Source organism: Zea mays, chromosome 3 (assembly GCF_902167145.1).
Source record: "Zea mays cultivar B73 chromosome 3, Zm-B73-REFERENCE-NAM-5.0, whole genome shotgun sequence".
Classification (NCBI taxonomy): domain Eukaryota; kingdom Viridiplantae; phylum Streptophyta; class Magnoliopsida; order Poales; family Poaceae; genus Zea; species Zea mays.
Genome location: NC_050098.1, coordinates 196,547,219 through 196,568,207, shown reverse-complemented (window position 1 = coordinate 196,568,207; position 20,989 = coordinate 196,547,219). Strand labels below are relative to the sequence as shown.

The 20,989-nt window shown below is 51.4% G+C and overlaps 1 protein-coding gene across 10 annotated transcripts in view; it reads right to left on the bottom strand.

The window, feature by feature from the left end:
- LOC103651148 (inositol hexakisphosphate and diphosphoinositol-pentakisphosphate kinase VIP1) overlaps positions 1-20,989 on the bottom strand; it is an 88,642-nt gene that overhangs the window by 7,700 nt on the left and 59,953 nt on the right. For all 10 annotated transcript variants that reach the window (XR_004857339.1, XR_004857340.1, XR_004857341.1 and 7 more), the window contains 8 exons: positions 19,093-19,248; positions 18,513-18,555; positions 16,186-16,268; positions 5,702-5,764; positions 5,551-5,625; positions 5,069-5,191; positions 4,621-4,859; positions 4,476-4,520 (listed from right to left, as the gene is read on the bottom strand). Coding sequence is in view for 7 of the 10 variants with exons in the window: in XM_008676759.4 (XP_008674981.1) it covers positions 4,476-4,520; positions 4,621-4,859; positions 5,069-5,191; positions 5,551-5,625; positions 5,702-5,764; positions 16,186-16,268; positions 18,513-18,555; positions 19,093-19,248 (827 nt within the window). In the remaining 3 variants the exon portion in view is untranslated. The remainder of the gene's footprint in view (positions 1-4,475; positions 4,521-4,620; positions 4,860-5,068; positions 5,192-5,550; positions 5,626-5,701; positions 5,765-16,185; positions 16,269-18,512; positions 18,556-19,092; positions 19,249-20,989) is intronic.

Here is a 20,989-nt window from a genome sequence, read left to right as displayed (position 1 = left end):
GTTGTCCATGCCATCCACAACCCTTGCATGAAGTGCTCCGCTTCGACGCCTACCCCTTGTCAGGAGCAGCCGCCTCCACATACCTTGGGTTCAATTGGTTCTGGATGCGTCGTTCCCAATAATCGATGGGGAAACTGTGAAGCCAACAAGGTGGGCAGCCCTTTGTTGCACCTACTGGTGGAAAGGGTGGCTCCATTGGCCATGGTGGTCAAGGCTCCACCCGGGCCTGCATGCCCCGATTCTCTTACCTCCACCTGTGGACTGGCTCCATACAAATGTATGGACCCTGTCCTCCTCTTGCGCCCATCCCCACCGGACCACCCCGGTAGGCTCCTACCCAGGCGAACTTTCACCAGGTGATGCCTCCACACGCCCTTCTAGCTGGTGTGCAGAATGTCTGGGCACTGTCTCCATCTCCAGGTTTCAACCCTTGGAAGGCAATTATCCTAACCGTTGGACTACAGACGCCAACCGCCTTGGCTTGTACTAGGGTTGTCTGTCGTGTTCCTTCTTAGGTGCCCAATCCTATGGCCTGAGGGTTGCCGCCCCTATGTACTCTAACTTTTTTCCTCTCTCTCTTAATTGAAAGGCAGAGCTCCTGCCACTTTGTTCAAAAAAAAGGTTTCAACCCTTGGGTTGCTCTAGGATGGAACCAGTCAGACCTCACCCGCTCCTTCAACACCATGACGTTGCAATAAGAACTGCAAAAAGACTATTAGTTCAATTCGGGGCCACCTCGCACATGACTTTCGATGCTGGTACTCTCACATTTCCTCAATACCCAATTCGATCTTCAATTGTTGCCGGTAACAATTCTCTTCTTGTTACCTTCCACAGGCGTAACCACCCTCCTAGGTCATCTTCATATTAATAATGTTCTTGTATCTCCAAACCTTATTAAGAGTCTTATTTCCGTTCGCTAGTTCACTTCTGAAACCAACTGCTTTATGGAATTTGACCCCTCTAGTTGTTCTATGAAGGATCTTCAGTCTCAGAAAGTGATCGTCAGGTGCAGCAGCTTCGGGCCTCTTTACCCGTTGTACCTTCCTACTATTGGTGCCCTTCATGCCTCCACCTCCGCTTCCCTATGACACCACCGTCTTGGGCATCTTGGACCCAATGTCCTCTCCAGTCTTATGCGAGCTTCCCAATTCCGTGTTGTAATGAAGACACCGGTTTAGTGGTCTGTCATGCGTGTCAACTTGGTTGCCATACTTGTCTTCCTTTTCATATATCCATGTCATGGGCAACACAATTTTTATCTGGTTCATTGTGACTTGTGGACCTCTCTTGCTGCCAACATTTTAGGATACAAATATTATCTCGTCATTCTTGATGATCACTCACACTATGTTTGGACTCAAATCTGACACCTTTCTTACTCTCTCTAAATTTTTTGCTTATGTTTCCACCTAGTTTGGCATCACCACCAAGGCAGTTCAATGCAACAATGGTTGCGAGGTCAACAACTTCAGCGCCTGCACGTTCTTCCTTGGCCGTGGCATCCATCTCTAGATATCCTGTCCTAACATCTCGACTCGAAACATGACAAAACATATGATTTGCTCTAAAAATGATGCCATTCGCTCCTTGCTCTTTTAGGTTTCCATTCTACCTTACAAGATTGAGGCCTTGCACCATGCCACCTACCTCCACAACATCCTACCACTAAGACACTCAATGACTCCACGCTCCACCAAGGCCTCGTCAGCTCTGCGCCTGCATTCGATCATCTTCGTGTTTTTGGTTGCGCTTGCTATCCCAACCTTTCTGCCAGTACCGCCCACAAGTTGGCTCTGTGTTCCGCATTGCACATCTTCCTTGGCTGTTTTGATAATCACAAAGGGTATCAGTGAATTGACCATATTTCCAATAGGGTCATCATTTCATGGTAAAAAATAGGGTCATCATTTCTTGTCATGTCATCTTTGATTTGATGAACAATACTTTTGCTTTGCGACTTAGTCTGACTCTCAGGCTCCGAAAGACTTATCCTTTCTATATGATTCTACTAATGTTGTGCCGCTCTCCACAGGCCTGGCTTGCTCTTTGCTCCCCGTAGGTTTGATGTCGTCTGCAACACCGTCCTGCCTGTCATTGGTGGAGGCTGCGGTGGACGAAACCCCTTAGCTCGGACAGCCATGTGTAGCCATGTCGTCCCGACAGCTCGTACCAGAATGACTTCCTTCATGGAGCGGTTTCTGAGACGGACTACTGCTCTCAGCCTTCAGGGTTCAAGGACCATGCTCGTCCTGGCTTTGTCTGTCGCCGGAATATCTCTCTATGGTATGAAACAGGCATAACGAGCCTAGAACAGTCGCTTTGCTGCTCACTTCCTGACTCTGGGGTTCATTGAGGCCAAGTCTAATGCCTCCTTGTTTGCCTACCGCAATGGAACTGATACAATGTGCTTGCTCCTCTACATCTACTCCTCCCAACTCGAGTTTTATATGAAGGATCTAGGCCCTCTTCATCACTTTCTCGAGATGCATGTTCAACGTCATGGCGTAGTCTGTTCCTATCTTAGTGACAATACATGGTAGATGTTCTTGCTCAGGTCGGCATGTCCGACTACAAGCCTTGCATCATGCCCGTTGACACTCAACCTAAGGTTGCTATAGAGGATCCCAACAACCACCGCAACTTGGTTGGCGCACTCCAGTACCTGATGTTTACCAGTTGGACATATCTTGTGCAGTTTAACAGATTTGTCTTCACATGCATGATCCTCAGGCACCCCATCCTACTGCTCCGAAGCACATCCTCTAGTACATTCAAGGCACCCTTGACCTAGGACTTGTTCTTTTGGCTATCTTCGTAATCTGACTTGGTGGTGTATTCATATGCTAATTAGGCTGGTTGTCCAGATACACGCAGTTCTACTTCCGGATATGTAGTATTCCTTGGTGACAACCTCGTTTAGCGATCCTCCAAGCAACAAGCTACCATGTCTCTTTTCAGCACTAAAGTAGAATACCATGATGTGGCCAATACTATCGTCGAGGCTACTTGGCTGTGCTAGCTATCCTTGAGCTCCAGTCGCGCCCCACCACCATGCAATCCTTGTCTACTATCACAACATTAGCACGATTTACATCTTCACCAACCTCATTCAGCACTAGTACACCAAGAACATTGAGATTGATCTACACTTCGTTCGTGTGTGTGGCTATAGGTGACATCAAGGTTCTACATGTTCCCACAACATCACAGTTTGCTGATATCTTCACCAAAGGGCTTTCAAGTTCGGTCATCCGCAGAGTCGCAACTTAGACAGAGGGTGCGGCTATTAGGCCTAGTGCCTATTTGACTAGGATAGATTGATTGGTCTATATAGGCAAGGATCACCATTGATTGGTCATGTTTCTATAAACCATTAGCCATCCTTATCTCCTATAACAACCAACTATTCCTCATGCCTAATCTTACAAGAACTACTACTAGGAAGATAACACATCATTATAAAGATGATTACGATATAAATAAATGAGAACTGCAAATTTGTTTTTTAGCAAAATGTACAGCAGGAGATGTCCCCACTGTGAATTTTATTAAGAAAAAAGGAACTGCAAAAAAAATTTCAGTTGATATGAATTCAGATGATGAGATAAAATGCCAAATATAAAAACTTATGATTTTCCTTTATACTTCAACATGATCTTTATCAGGAAACAAGGCAGTGGTTCCTTGCAATATTTGCTTCAATGACAACCGATGTTTATACATGTAGTTTTTTTTCCCGAATACGCAGGAGAGATGCTTATCATTAAATTAAAAGAAGAGGGAAAAAGGCCTGAGGCCTGAAACAAAACAGGAAAACACAAACACACGCCAGACGCACACCTACATGCACACCTGACTCACCCAACACTCTGGCACCTCACAAAGACGAGGGGGAGAGATTGGGCACCTTCCTCTAACCAGGATAAAAAAGAGTACGCAAGTTCTTGGCAAATGCCAAAAACCAAAGCTGCAGCTCCTCTCAGAACCTAGACTCTAAGGAAGTTAGACAGGGCCGAGCTCCATAAAAAATACACTTATTTGAATTCTATGCTTCCAAAGGCTCCAAGCTCCAAGAATGACTACACTATTAAATCCCTTTCTTTTGCTTTTGGGATAGGGCACAAAAATAATATCTCAAACGTTCATTATCAAAAAACATTAAATGATGCGCAGGTCTCTGCGTGTTCGAGAAAAAAAACATTAAATGAGCCGGGATCTGAATATATAATCACAAAGATCTAAATAATGTGGTATGAAAGACTTGTCATGGCAGGTCTGTATATTCGTTTTAGGTGTGGGTTTGTGAGTTGGGAGTTTTGGGGTGTTTCTGGTTTCATGCCTTCTCGGGCCTCTCCCATGTTCTTTCTTCTATCTTAATGAAATGACATGCAGATCACACGCGTTGTTTGAAAAAAGATGACTCTTCTACAAATAGAAACTAATATACATTATCTGATGGTAAGATTACCTACTTGCAAGAGTCATATATGTCAGGAATTTGTGTAGTGTCAAAGCGCCTGCATCATAGCGAAATTTTTTATAGTGGTTATATCAGGTGGATTTCCTTCAGAGAAGATGAAGTGTTCAACAAGGATGCCAAAAGGATAGAAGACATACTTTTTCCTTTCATTGTAGAGATCCCTCTCTAGTTTCTTCCAACGGGCAAACATCAAAAGAAAGCTTTCACTACCACAAGGTAATCCAGCCAAAAGACGATCCGTATCAATTTCTGCTTTCCCCAGTGCCTTGGCTATATCGTAAGGAGGATTTGGTGAATCACTACCTATGGCAGCTTTCTCATCTTCATCATCAGAAAGCATCTTTACTTGCGCGGTTATTTCTTTTGTCAACTCAGCCTGATAAGACAACACAAACCTATTATCATTACAGTTGTTTTTACACTGAATGTTACTGCAAAAGCATCCCACAGAGGTTGCATGATAGCAATAGTTCTTAATATAGCATTATAGCAAGGAACTCATAATGTTAAAGTATAGAATAATAGTTCAAGCGGAATTAGGAAAATCCTCTATGAAGAACTCAATGAGAAAAAAAATATCCATACCAAATCTGTGAGAAGCTGAGCAGCATTTTTAGGCACTCTAGCTCCATCAACCATCCATGGGAATTCCATAGGTTCATTATAATGTGCAACTTCTGAAGATGTAATAATATCATGCAACTGAGCCTGCAAATATCAGGTATCTTTAGAGGCATAGCAGGAAAAAATAAACATGATCCATATCTCAAAAACATGATTGCATATGAATTGAACACGTACAAAACCATTACACATTCTAGATTATTTTCCAAATTTGAATATAGATACATAATACATGGTTCCGTTTTTCTTGTGTTCAATTCGTGTTGGATCACATTTTTTATTTCAAATATTAACTGAGGGCATCATGCTTATAAATGTTTTACCCCCAGATTCACAGTTGATAACATTTGAGTGGCAAGTTTGACTCCGACCAAAAACGAATCTAAAGTTTGAAACTGAAAGCAGCAATTTCTTAAGTATTTGCAATGGCGTCTGAGGAATACCTTTGCTTCATTTATGTCAATAGTTCCATCCTGAAGTCCATCTAGCATAGACGAGTCCTTACTAACAAGTGAAACCTGGAGACAGTAAAATCAGGAAAATTATGGTCCTGCTGTGCTCTGACTGATATAGATTTACAGAAGAGGAACAGACCAGGATTGGTGTCAACTCCCCCTCTAAATCAAGAAGACCTTTAGCAAAAGCCGCAGCAGACATCTAAAGATATAACAACTACCATTATATAGTCAATCAATAAAGAACTGAGACTCTGAGAGTACAAAAAAATAAGGAACTAGCTCTTTCTGAGATGGCTAATGTCCAATCGAACACAAGACTGAGTTATTTTTTTCTTGTATGCCATGCTCGTTATAATTAGGTTCAGTGAAACGACCAAATTTTTTCTAAAGCATTTGTTAGTTTATAATAAGATAACACTAATGTGGGAAACCCTAACACTAACTCAGGGTTGAGACTTGTATTAATAGACAAGAGATGTTGGGCATGGCCCATTACACAAGGGTATGAAGGTAATTACAAGGGGTTAACCCCTAAACCCTAAACGGGGCTCTAACACCCCCCGCAGTCTCAACTCTATCCTTTAGAGATGTTAAGACTACAACGAAAATCGACGAAGATACTCGACGATAGCCCCTTAGTGAAGATGTCGGCGAACTGCAGCGTGATTGGGACGCTGAGAACCCGAACGTCATCGGCGGCAACACGCTCGCGGACGTAGTGCAGGTCGATCTCCATGTGCTTTGTGCGCTGATGCTGCACGGGATTGGTGGAGAGATAGACGAGAGTGGCGCACTGGAGGGGGTTGTGGAGCTCCTGGAAAAGCTGGCGCAGCCAAGAGGCCTCTGCCACGCCATTGGCCACAACACGGTACTCGACCTCTGTGCTTGGCGGCCCAGGAGACGAGGTTGGCGCCTAGGAACATGGCATAACCGAAAGTGGATCGGCGAAATGTTGGGACAGCCAACCCAGTCAGCGTCGGTGTAGACCATGAGCTCTGACGTCGGGGAGGGTCGAAGTAGAAAGCCGTAATCAATGGAGCCGCGGAGGTAGCGAATGATCCGCTTAAGAGCAGTGAGGTGAAGCTCTCGGGGGTGTGCATGTGAAGGCACATTTGCTGCCCGACATAGGCAATGTCCGGCCTGGAGAAGTTTACTGGAGCACGCCGATGAGGCTCCGGTAGGTTGTCGCGTCGGTGATCGAGGGCCCGTCGTCCTCAGATAGCTTCGCCTGAGTGTTGACAGGCGTGGAGCAGGGCTTGCAGTCGTACATGCCAGCCTGCTCCAGCGAGAGCGTACTAGCACTGGTGGAGGAAGAGACCCTAAGGCCGACGCTCGGTGGTGATGCCGAGGAAGTGGTGGAGGGGCCCCAGGTCCTTCATCGTGAACTCCCGTTGAAGGGCGTCGATCGTGCGCTGAAGGAGGTCGGCAGTGGACGTCATGTACGATATCGTCGACGTAGAGCAGGAGGTAGACGACGTCGTCGACGCGCTGGTAGATGAAAAGGGACGTGTTCGACTTCGCCTCGACGAAACCGAGGGAGGCCAAGTAGGAGACGAAGCGACAACGACTGTATGAGGCCCGCAACGCTTGCTTGAGGCCGTATAAAGGAGTGGTTCAGCCGTCACACTAGATCCCGACGAGCGGAGTCGACGAAGCCGGTGGGCTAGCTGTAGTAGACTATCTCTGTTAGAGTGTATTGGAGGAAGACATTCTTGACATCGAGCTGATGGACCGCCTAGTCCCGAGAGAGGGAGAGGATGGCCCGAACAGTGGCGAACTTGACGACGGGGCTAAAGGTCTCGTCGTAGTCCACTCCGGGGCGCTGGATGAAGCCCCGAAGGACCCAACGGGCCTTGTCGCGGTCGAGTGAGCCATCTGAGGTCAGCTTGTGGCGGAAGATCCACTTGCCGATAACCATGTGATGGAATAAGTCATGTGTGGAGGATAGTCCGCAGTCCGCACAGCATCTCTGCTACAGGACAGCAGCAACACAGCAGCTTTTAGACAGCAGCAACACAACAGCTTTTGACTGCAAGGACTGCGGCAGGCAGCACAGCAGCAGTCTTTTGACTGCAAGGACAGCCTGCAGGCATCTCCTTTTTTCAGTTTCAGCTTTTGGAGGACAGCAGCTTTGGAGGACAGCAGCTTGCTGCAGTTTTTTCTTTTGACTAGAGTACAACAGCACCTAGTGGTTAGTGCAGTTTGTAGGACAGCATATTCGCAACTCTAGGAAGCATATGCTGCAGCCCCTTGGGCTATAAATATGTATCCCGACCCTTAGACGGGTATGACATTGTGTAGTGTTTGAGGAAATAAACAGAAAATTGCCCCAACTCATAGTGTCATCCTCTGGATGAGAATTAGAGTCCCTTTGCTTACAATTGGTATCAGAACCAAACTATCCTGCAGCCTAAACATCTCTTGCTCATCTCCTTCCCGCGCCTCTCCCCACACTCAGTCGGCAGCAAGAGCTCCAACTGTTCCTTCCTCTCCTGCTCAGACGAGCAACCTTTCGTCTGAGACAGCCTCTTCCACACGCAGCGACCCCTCACTAGCCCACCATGTCCCTACGCTCGGTCACTTCGAGTGCGCGGCGCCAGCAGGAAGCCGAGGTCGCCGCGGCACAAGAACGAGAGCGAGCAGCAGCAGCGGCTGCAGCGACAGCGGCGAGGGCAGCACGGCTGGCGGCAGCGGAACTGGCAGCAGCGAGAGCGGAAGTAGAAGCAGCGGAGGCGGCGGATGCTGCACGTGTGGCAGCAGCAGAGCTCGAGGTTCTGCGCGGCAGTAGGGCTGGCAGCTCTGCTTCTGTCGACGACAACACCGACGAAGAGCTCAGGCTGGCGAGGGAAGCAGCGCGAGAACAGGCGGCACAGTGGGCAGCCGCGCATCCCCATGGGGGCGCGCGTGGCGGCAGCCCAGATAGGCGCCGACGCGCTGACGGCGCTCCGGGCGAGGGCGCACGCGGCGGCAGCCCAGACGGGCGTAGACGCGCCGACGGCGGTGACCGAGTCGACGGAGATCGCGGCCTCTACAGGCGGCGCGACTCTCCCTCCCCGGATCGGTACCATGGTCGCCGCATGGCCCAGGCCATTGTCAGGGACATCGGTCCCGGCGGTGGGTGGCCTACCCTCACCAAGACCAACTACGTCGAGTGGGCCGCGGTGATGAGGGTACGGCTCCAGGTTCGCCAAATGTGGGAAGCAGTTCGGTACGGCGACGTCGACTACCACGAGGATCGGCGGGCGTTGGATGCCCTCATTGCTGCAGTCCCGTCCGAGATGCAGTTTTCGCTTTCCCAGAAGCGGACTGCCAAGGAGGCCTGGGACGCCATCGCTGCGACCCGCATCGGCAGCGACCGTGCCCGCAAGACCACACTGCAGGCACTTCGCAAGGAGTGGGAGAACCTGGCCTTCAAGCCAGGTGAGGATGTTGATGACTTTGCTCTCCGCCTCAACACTCTGTTGCAGAAAATGGTGCAGTTCGGCGACGACACCTACGATGAGGAGAGAGCTGTTGAGAAGCTCTTTCGTTGCATCCCCGAGAAGTACAAGCAGATCGCTCGCTCGATCGAGTCTCTGCTAGACCTCTCCACGATGACGATCGAAGAGGCGATAGGTCGTCTCAAGGTGGTCGACGGCGACGAACCACATGCTCCCTCTGGGCCTATCACTATTGGCGGGAAGCTACATCTCACTCGGGAGCAGTGGGAGGCCTGCTAGGGTGACCAGAAGAAGGGGGAGTCCTCCTCGACACGAGGCCGCAAACGCGGCAAGCCGCGCAAGGCACGTGGAGGCGCCCAGGCCGGGGCGCGAGGACATGCTGAGGGTGGTGCCCGTGGAGGTGCCCAAGGCAGCGCCATCGGCAACAAGAAGCCGGCACGAGACGACGGCTGTCACAACTGCGGCAAGCTTGGCCACTGGGCCAGGGACTGTCGACAGCCACGACGTGGCCAGGCCAACGTCGCACAGGCGGAGGCGGAGGAGGAGGCTCTGCTCCTAGCACATGCAAGCATCGAGCTATCTCCAGCGGCACCGACCGCAGCGGCACTCCTCCACCTTGATGAGTCGAAAGCACGTGCTTTCCTCGGCGACGGCTCCAACAAAGACATGATCGAAGGATGGTGCCTCGACACCGGCGCCACTCATCACATGACCGGCCGACGGGAGTTCTTCACCGAGCTTGACTCTAGCGTCCGAGGCTCCGTCAAGTTTGGGGACGCCTCCGGCGTAGAGATCAAGGGCGCCGGCTCAGTCGTCTTCACCGCCGCATCTGGTGAGCACAGGCTGCTCACCGGAGTCTACTACATCCCCGCGTTGAGGAACTCTATCATCAGCTTGGGACAGCTGGATGAGAACGGTTCGCGCGTGGAGGTCGAGCACGGAGTCATGAGGATCTGGGACCCCTCTCGTTGCCTTCTTGCCAAGGTACGCAGGAGTCCAAATCGGCTATACATCCTCAATGTGAAGGTGGCACAACCTTGCTGCCTTGCTGCTCGTCGAGAGGACGGGGCATGGCAGTGGCACGAGCGCTTCGGGCACCTTAACTTCGAGGCCCTGAAGCGGCTCAGTGCCAAGGAGATGGTACGAGGCCTGCCGTGCCTTGACCATGTGGAGCAATTCTGCGATGTCTGCGTGTTGACAAAGCAGAGACGGCTCCCCTTTCCCCAACAGTCGAGCTTCCGAGCCAAGGAGAGGCTCGAGCTCGTGCATGGGGACTTGTGTGGCCCGGTGACACCAGCCACACCAGGAGGACGACGCTACTTCTTGCTGCTCGTCGACGATCTCTCCCGCTACATGTGGGTGATGATCCTTGGCAGCAAGGGAGAGGTTGCGAACGCCATCAGGCGTGTGCAAGTCGCTGCAGAGGCGGAGTGCGGCCGCAAGCTGCGCGTGCTGCGCACCGACAACGGCGGCGAATTCACAGCGGCTGAGTTCGCGTCGTACTGCGCAGATGAGGGCGTTCAGCGCCACTACTCCGCGCCGTACAGCCCGCAACAGAACGACGTCGTCGAGCGGCGCAACCAGACGGTTGTGGGGATGGCTCGGGCTCTCCTCAAGCAGAGAGGAATGCCAGCTGTCTTCTGGGGAGAGGCGGTGGTGACAGCGGTCTACATCCTCAACCGCTCGCCCACCAAGGCACTCAACGGGATGACACCGTACGAGGCTTGGCATGGGCGCAAGCCGGCGGTCTCTCACCTACGGGTCTTCGGCTGCCTCGCGTTCACCAAGGAGCTTGGCCACATCGGCAAGCTCGACGACAGGAGCACCCCGGGGGTGTTCATTGGCTACGCGGAGGGCTCGAAGGCCTACCGCATCCTTGACCCAGGAACACAGCGTGTGCGCACGGCGCGCGACGTAGTGTTCGACGAAGGGCGAGGATGGGCGTGGGACAAGGCGGTGGACGACGGCACGACTCCGACGTACGACGACTTCACCATCGAGTACATCCACTTTGAGGGAGCTGGGGGAGTAGGCAACTCTTCTCCGAGCAGGTCTACCCCAGCCCCCAAGTCTCCACCGACTCCAGCGCCACACTCTTCAGCTCCGGCTACAACGAGCTCTTCGCCACCACGTACTCCAGCACCGACGGTACCCTCTCCGGGAACGTCCTCTCCGACACCAGCTCGTGTCGAGCACGACCCAGTGGAGCTCGTGACCCCGCTCTCCCGCGACGAGGAGCGCGTCGACGCGTGCTACGACGGCGAGCCGTTGCGGTATCGAAGGGTGGAGGGCCTTCTCATCGACCCGTCGGTGCCGGGCCCTGCGTCTCGCATTCTGGCAGGAGAGTTGCATCTTGCATGCGACGACGGTGAGCCTCGGTCTTTCGCGGAGGCCGAGAAACATGCGGCTTGGCGTGCCGCGATGCAGTCGGAGATGGACGCGGTTGAGACGAACCGCACTTGGGAGCTCGCTGATCTCCCTCATGGTCATCGCGCGATCACCCTTAAGTGGGTGTTCAAACTGAAGAGGGATGAAGTCGGCGCCATCGTCAAGCATAAGGCTCGCTTGGTGGCACGCGGTTTCTTGCAGCAGGAGGGGATCGACTTCGACGATGCCTTCGCCCCTGTAGCATGGATGGAATCCGTGCGACTCCTCCTCGCGCTGGCAGCTCTGGAGGGCTGGCATGTTCATCACATGGATGTCAAGTCGGCGTTTCTTAACGGCGACTTAAAGGAGGAGGTCTATGTACACCAGCCGCCAGGTTTTGCGATCCCTGGCAAGGAGGGCAAGGTGTTGCGCCTACGCAAGGCCCTCTACGGCTTGCGACAGGCACCAAGGGCGTGGAATGCCAAGCTGGATTCCACGCTCAAGAGGATGGGCTTCATGCCAAGCCCGCACGAGGCGGCCATCTATCGGCGGGGCAATGGAGAAAATGCCCTGCTGGTGGGTGTCTACGTTGATGACCTGGTGATCACCGGCGCCAAGGATGCAGAGGTGGCAGCGTTCAAGGAAGAGATGAAGGCCACCTTCCAAATGAGTGACCTGGGGCATCTCTCCTTCTACCTGGGGATTGAGGTGCACCAGGGAGACACCGGGATCACACTTCGCCAGACCGCCTATGCCAGGCGTATTGTTGAGCTAGCTGGGCTCACCGACTGCAACCCAGCTCTCACTCCGATGGAGGAGAGGCTGAAGCTGAGTCGCGACAGCACAACGGAGGAGGTGGATGCTACTCAGTACCGGCGTCTGGTGGGGAGCTTTCGCTACCTCGTCCACACACGCCCTGACTTGGCATACTCCGTCGGCTATGTTAGTCGGTTCCTGCAGCGACCGACGACGGAGCATGAGCAGGCTGTGAAGAGGATCATCCGCTATGTTGCGGGGACTCTCGACCACGGTCTCTACTACCCGAGGTGCCCTGGGGAGGCACATCTTGTCGGGTACAGCGACAGCGACCACGCCGGCGACATCGACACCAGCAAGAGCACAAGCGGGATCCTCTTCTTCCTCGGCAAGTGTCCCATCAGCTGGCAGTCGGTCAAGCAGCAGGTGGTGGCCATGTCCAGCTGCGAGGCCGAGTACATAGCGGCCTCCACCGCTTCAACTCAGGCGCTCTGGCTTGCTCGCCTGCTCGGTGATCTCCTTGGGAGAGACGTTGGAGCAGTGGAACTCCGGGTGGACAGCCAGTCCGCCCTGGCGTTGGCCAAGAACCCCGTGTTCCATGAACGAAGCAAGCACATCCGGGTGAGGTACCACTTCATCCGTGACTGTTTGACAGAAGGAAGCATCAAGGCGCGATACATCAACACCAAGGATCAGCTTGCGGATCTGCTCACCAAGCCCCTTAGGAGGATCAAGTTCCTTGAGCTTTGTTCTAGGTCTGGAATGGCTCAACTTTCCCACAAGGCGACACACAAGACTTAGGGGGAGAATGATGGAATAAGTCATGTGTGGAGGATAGTCCGCAGTCCGCACAGCATCTCTGCTGCAGGACAGCAGCAACACAACAGCTTTTAGACAGCAGCAACACAGCAGCTTTTGACTGCAAGGACTGCGGCAGGCAGCACAGCAGCAGTCTTTTGACTGCAAGGACAGCCTGCAGGCATCTCCTTTTTTTAGTTTCAGCTTTTGGAGGACAACAACTTTGGAGGACAGCAGCTTGCTGCAGTTTTTTCTTTTGACTAGAGTACAACAGCACCTAGTGGTTAGTGCAGTTTGTAGGACAGCATATTCGCAACTCTAGGAAGCATATGCTGCAGCCCCTTGGGCTATAAATATGTATCCCGACCCTTAGACGGGTATGACATTGTGTAGTGTTTGAGGAAATAAACAGAAAATTGCCCCAACTCATAGTGTCATCCTCTGGATGAGAATTAGAGTCCCTTTGCTTACACCATGATGGTGCCTGTTGAACGCGACACCAGGTCCCGGGTGTGGTTGGCCAGCAGGACCACGTACTCCTCCATAGTGCGACGCCAGTGGGGATCGACGAGAGCGTCTGGAGGAGCAAAGCGATGTTCCACCATCGGGTGGACGTGGTCAGGGCCGCAGGAGCGACGCGACGTTCCACCACCGGGAGCTTGGTGCACGACGTGCAGGCGGGTCGACGAGAACCGATGGAGTGGCTCGTCCGCGACGGTGGTAGACGAGGGCAGGGTCGCAGAAACGTGCCAGACGGTGGGCAGGCGACGGGGCCGCGCATGGCGCTGGCGGGGACGACGGAGCCGCGTGTAGCACATGTATGGTCGACGGGGCAGCACGCGGCACGGGTAGAGGCACGAGCCATAGCGTCTGGGCCGCTAGTGGCGCGGGTAGAGGCACGAACAGAGGCGTCACAGCCGGGTGGGGCACGAGTGACCGGGTGGAGGAACAGGAACCGACTAAAGGAGGGAGTCAAGATCGGTAGACGGGGAGGAGCCATCAATGGGAAAAACATCTTCGTCAAAAATAACATGACGAGGGATGAGGATGCGATGGGAGAGGAGGTCGAGGCAGCAGTACCCCTTATGGTCAGGGGAGTAACAAAAAAAAGAGAACGGTTGGAGTGGGGAGATAGCCTGTGGGGTATGCCATACAGGGCAAAGTGGGAAGTGGGGTGGCTCACCGCCTTCGAGGGGAGGTGGTTGAGGAGATGGGTAGCGGTGTTCAGGGCCTCTGCCTAGTAGCTGGCAGGGAGAGATGCCTGAAAGAGAAGGCAGCGGGTCATGTTGGTGGTGGTACGAATGATGCATTCGGACCGATCGTTCTGGGGAGAGGTGTAAGGGCATGAGAGAAACAATTGAACGCCATGGAAAAGAAAGAACGAGAGGCGGAGTTGTCTAACTCGCGGCCATTGTCACATTGGAGGGCACGAACCGGGCGACGGAACTGGGTGGAGACCCAGGTGAAGTGGGTGAGGGTGACAAACGTGTCGGACTTCAACCGAGGCGAAGAAGTCTAAAGAAACTGGGAGAAAACATCCAAAATCACCAGGTAATATTTATATCCAGAAACACTGAGTACAGGAGAAGTCCAGAGATCACAATGAACTAGATCAAAAGCCTACTCAGCCCGAGAAGTAGTAGTAAATGGGAGACGAGTATGGCGACCTAGCAGACAAGCATGACAGAGAGCCTCATAATGTCCCATACTACATGAAATGTCTAAACTGCTGGTGAGCTTGGTCATGACGTCGGGTCCTGGATGGCCGAGAGGACGATGTCAAGTGGTGGAGACCAGGACGGTTGGGGAGGACGCGCCAGTGGAGGAGGAAGGCCGGAGCATGTAGAGGAGCCCCGAGCTGTCACAGCGGGCAAGAGGGGTCCTGGTGGCCAGATCCTTCACAAAGAAACCAAACGGGTCAAACTTAATGGAACAAGAATTGTCGGGGTGAATCGACGAACGGAAAGAAAGTTTGAGTAATATGTAGAGCTACGAGAACGTCATTGAGATAGAACGGTTCTGAGAGAACCTAGACACCTATTGAGGCTATTGAGGTGACTGGGAGAGTGGAACCATTCCCAACGATGATCGAGGAGGGATGGGGGGATGGGAGCGAGATAACATGCTCGCGGTGGAGGTGTTGTGGTAAGACGCACCAGAGTCAACCGTCCAGTCAGAGAGGGGCAGTGTTATCACCATGGTGCTGAAGGCGGCGGCGAGGGAGGCTGAGTCCCACCCTCCAGCAGTGGGGACCAGGGTGTCAGGGTGGGGGTCCCCGGAGGCGGGAGCGGTGGCGGAGCCATGGTTGTCGAGGGCACACCGTCAGGAGGGCCGGCGTAGGAGGACGAGGCAGGGAGGCACCCGGAGCCTGTCTCGGCCACATGAAGATGGTTCCGGTCCAGGGCTTGTAGAATGACGGCCACACCGGGCCGCTACCCCGACCGGAGGGACAACCCCGGGTGGAGCCACCACTCCCGGGGCCGCCCTTGCGGGGACGATGACCTCCGTCGGCGGTGCGAGCCAGACGAGGGGCCGCAGGGACGGCGGGGGGAGGGCAGGTAGGAGCCTTGGTCGACGAAGGGCGAGGGTCCTAGCCTCCGAAAGGCCCCTGACCATCGGGAGGCGCGTTGTAGAGGGCCGGGGCGGGAGCAGGTGTCTCAGTCTCCATGGTGAGCTCCTCGAGGAGAAGCTCGTTGTGGACGACGTGGAAGGTGGGGAAGGGCACAATCCTCTTGATGAAAGCCTTCAGGTGGCCGCAGCAGGGGCTGAGTCCACGTAGAAGGTTCGGCAGCAAGGTACGGTCGGCGACGTGCTCGCCGAGGTCGCAGAGAGTCCGCCATACCCTTCATCTGGTAGCATTACTCACTCACAGAGAGCTCCCTCTAAGGGAACAGGTGGAACTGCGCGTCGAGGTGGAGCGCCGAGCCTCCCGGTTCCCGAGAAACTGCTCCTCGAGGGTGAGCCAAGCCTGGCGAGCCTATAAATCTCTCTCATTACGTTGATTGATGATTCTTCAAAAAAAATAAGTTGATTGATATGGACATAGTGTATCATACACAAACAGAAGTTGAGCCTACCTCAGTTTGGTTGAGGTGTGGATGAATGCCTAGACCACCTAAGTTCAAGTCCTCAATAGTCATGAGTAGAATTTGGGTGTCCACTGTTTTCTTATCACTATTAATATTAATGAAAATCCATCTAAATCCTCCTAGGTTGGTCTACTTTTTCACACAAACAGAAATGGGGACTATTTACATACCTGAACGCGGCCTTCATCTGAACTGTATATCTTCAGATCATGCCTATATGTACTGTGGAGGCGAAGCAATCCTGGCCCTTCACCTATAAAAAAAACCACAACCCTAACCAGATAGAAAGACAATGTTGCTATTGCTAGCCTTTCAAGAAAAATCGAGATGGTCCTGCTGTAATAGTTAACTAGCAAAAAGACCGGGAATTAATTTCAATTAAGTCTGAGCAAGAATGGTATCCAAAATTCCAAATCAACAAAAGGGAAAAAAGACAGGGATATAATAGGGTACCAAAGACCAATAATGGGAAATGTTTTGGTGGCTGATAACCCAAAATCAAGAATCAGTTGCAATTGTAGTAAAGCAGTTGAACTGAAGTTACCAAACCTAAATCAGAAGATTTTGTTAGAATCCTGCTTATGTAGCTAGGATAGATAGATCGATCTCTATTAGGCAGGGACCTCCTTTGGTTGGTGGTAGAATCTTGCCATGGCTAGGATAGATAGATCGATCTCTATTAGGCAAGGATCTCCATTGATAGATAGACCGATCTTTATTAGACAAGGATCTCCGTTGATTGGTTCTATTTCTATAAATCCTCGGCTAATACATTGATAGCCTTTCTATTAGATTTTACAAAAATTTCAGGCGAGATTTACTTTTTTTCAGTTAGATCTTGAACTCAAATTGAGAGCCAAGGGGTTCAGTAAAAGAGAAAAGTACCTAGATTTTTTTTTCGTGAACACGCAGTAGAGCTGCACATCATTAAATTAAGAGAAGAAACAGTCCCAAATGGACCAAAGTACAATGACACAAAAGGCCAAATACAAGACCACCAAACCCTGACCAAACACAAGACCACCAAATCTGCTACGCACAGGAATGCAGCTTCCTTATGCGCGTGGAAACAGCAGCACGCAATCTGCGCGTGGAAACAGCAGCGCGCAAAAGGACAGCAGCACAAGTGCAAGCAAGCCACACACCCACACAACTGCTCTTCACTAAGCCCCCAGTAGAACCCTTGATCTGAAAATTGCAGCACCAGGACCCAAATCCTCAAGATGTCTAGCACCGACAAGCCTCCAACACTCAAACTCATCCAGAAAAACTGATTTTATTCCATGAATGGAAGGCCCGACGCCATCAAAAACCGCCTTATTACGATGCAGCCATAAACACCAAGCCCCCAAGATGATGATACTGTTAAAGCCTCTTCTTTTGGATTTGTGTACTTGCTTACTCACCCTCTCCCACCAGTCAGCAAAAGTGGACTCATTAGAGGCAGGAGAAAGATTAGCCAGTCCCAAAGAAGAGAGAATGTAGAACCAAAATTGCCGCGCAAAAATGCAAGTGCAAAGGAGGTGTTGGATATCCTCCGAATCTTGATCACATAAAGGACAAACCTCAGGATAAGTCAACCCTCTTTTCTGCTGTCTATCAGCTGTCCAACATTTATTTCTAATTGCCAACTAAAGAAAGAATTTGCATTCGGGTGGGGCCCAAGTCTTCCATAACCTCTTCCATGGTTCAAAGGCAATCGAACCCATGAAGAAGGCCCTATAACACGACTTCGAAGAGAACTGACCAGAGGAAAAATGAATCCACACAAGTCGATCAGCCTCCTGAGTGAGCACCACTCCCCTTAATGCATCCCAGAGGTGAAGATATTGTTGCAGCCCAGGCAAATTAAGAGGGGACTCAATGTCACTGATCCACTGCCAGTTTTGAAGAGCATGGGCCACCGTTCTAGAAGAAATAGCTCGTTTCCCAACATTAGCCACAACAGCAGGGGCAAAATCTTGGATACAAGACCCATCCAACCACCGATCTGTCCAAAATAATGTATTATGCCCATTACCAACCAGAGAAACAGTAGAAGCAGTAAAGAATCGCTTGACAAGTTGTTGAATAGGCAGGTCCAACCCAGACCACAGCTTGGTAGGATCAGTTTTTTCTAACCATAACCACTTAGCTTGCAGCGCCCAACTCTGGTACAGCAGGTTAGAAATCCCAAGCCCACCGAGATCTCCCACGACACAAGGCAATTGCCACCATTTACCTCCTTTCTTCCTTTCCAAATGAATCCCCTCCGAATCTTGTCTATAGAATTAATCACCCACTTGGGGATTTTCATGGCAACGAGAAGGTAGATCGGGATGGCTAGATTGGAAGATATACATATAGTGAAGACTATGCCAAAAAGTATGCTAATCAGTTCAGACATGCATTTCAGCTAAATCCAATCATTCAAACCAAAATACTCCTTTGGAGACAAACAAGACAGACAATTAGAATCTTTAATGAAGAATATTGACCAAAGTTTAGAAGGCCATACTTGGATACATATTATTTCTGAAATATCTTCCCAATTCTTCTGCCTGTGCAATCAATCAAAAAACATCCGGGAGAGAAATACAGTATTATAAGAGTTACTCAAAATAAACCAACAACTCATCAGGATATAAGAAACAGAGCATCAACACCAACTTGGAAACTTGTGAAACTGGTAAATTTGGGACCCAGATATGTCCCAGAAATCATATAAAATGACACGACACCTGAGGTTGAAGTATCTATTGCATGTGCTGAACCATTGTTCCAAAATATAAAAGAGTTAAATGCATCAGTGACACCTAAACTTGTCAAAGTGTGCCACTTAAGTCCATGAATTTTATAAATATGTTTTTGGGTCCCTAAATTTGCTGTATGGTGCACCACACATCCTAAACTTATAAAATGATGCATCACAAGTCTATTTTTGGACCATACCGACAATTGTGATGCACCACTTAACAAATTTAGGGGCCTAGAAATGTGTTTTCAAAGTTCATGGACCAAAGTGACAACCTTTGCGACTTTAGGGCTGATCATGCATTTAACTCAATAAAAAAACTCAAAGGTGAAATAAATTCGACCTGCTTCCTTCCTGCATGAGTTAGAACACCACCATACTTAAGAACCATTAGGGCTTCAACTGGATACTCCTCCCCTTCTCTGTTATCTTTAGGAACGCGAACCCAGTTTGATGGTTTTAGCTGTACCTTCCTATAGATACCAGAAAAATGTCCACCCTGATGTACATGGTGAAATTTATGTATCAGAGAGTTAATAATTTATTATACATTTTAAGAATGTAAAAATGAGAAAAAGAAAAATTACAGATAACATAAATACAAAAGATAGTAGATACACATTCTTATGAGTTGCAATACAGGTGCCTCATCAAGGGAGGAATGTAGCAGAAGAGAATTGAGTCCTTGTTCATGCTGACCACTTAGCAAATCTGGAAGCATGTTCACGTGTGTTCAACCGCAAAGAATTATGAGCAGCAGCAGTCACTGGTATCAGCCAGGGGGAAAGCACTAGGGATGCTGTTAGGCACTTTTTTTTTCTCGAACGATACAGGAGAGCGGTGTGTCATTTCATTAAGAAGATATAAAGAAAACAACTGTTCAGGAAACCAAGGGGTACCAATGCCTTGACCTCCTCACTCACTGTATCATCATCTCTCGTCATGTTGTCTTTGATGAGGAGGTTTTCCCCCTTATTGGCTACTCCCCGCCCACTGATCTCGACTGTCCTCTTGAGTTTGAACTATTCCTCCTCCACCTCGGCTGGCTCAGCCGCCTCCGCTCACGTCTCTACATGTGCCACACACGGCTCCGATGTTTTCGCTCGCGCCTCTACCCACGCCACGCGTGGCCTCAACGCCTCCGCTCCCGTCTCTACCCACGCCACGCGCGGCTCTTTTGACCCAACCCGCACCATGTGTGTCGTTGTTGACCCCTCCTCCGCCGCCTGCGCTATGCACGACCCCATTGACGAGCGCGGCCCCGACGCCTGCCCCCCGTCTCGCTCGCTTGACCGAACCCACCCTCATCTACCACCGTTGCGGACGGGCACCTCCCATGTTTCTCGCTGACCCGCCTACTTGGCCCATCACCGAGCCCCCGATGTACCACCCGGTCGCCATCCACGGTGACCCCGGCCATGTCCATCTCATGGTGACTCATCGCGCCATCGGCGTTCTACGCCGCGTCGATCGGCTAATGCTGACGGGCGCTGCTCCTCCGGACGCTTCCTCGGTTCCCTCCTACGTTCGTGCCGCTCTCGCCGATCCGCACTGGCGTCGCGCTATGGAGGAGGAGTGTGCGGCCTTGCTGGCCAACCACACTTGGGACCTGGTGCCGCGTCCACCAGACAACAACGTGGTTACCGGCAAGTGGATTTTCTGCCATAAGTTGACCTCGAATGGCTTGTTCGACCGCTACAAGACCCGTTGGGTCCTTCGGGGCTTCACACGGCGTCCGGGAGTGCACTACGACAAGACCTTCAACCCCGTCGTCAAATTCGCCACCGTTCGTACCGTCCTCTCCCTCGCCCTCTCTCGGGACTGGGCGGTCCATCAGCTCGATGTCAAAAATGCCTTCCTCCATGGCACTCTGACAGAGACTACTGCAGGTAGCCCACAGGATTCGTCGACTCAGCTCGTTCGAATCTGGTCTGCCGGCTGAACCGCTCCCTATATGGCCTCAAGCAGGCAATGCGGGCCTAGTACAATCCCTTTGCCTCCCACTTGGCCTCTCCCTCAGCTTCGTCGAGGCCAAGTCGGACATGTCCCTGTTCATCTATCGACCCAGCGACGACACTGTCTACCTACTGCTCTACATCGACGACATCGTGATCATGACGTCTAGTGCTGACCTCCTTCAGCGCACGATCATTGCCCTTCAGCGCGAGTTCGCGATGAAGGACCTAGGGCCTCTCCACCACTTCCCCGGCATCACCGACGAGCGGCGGCCTAAAGGTCTC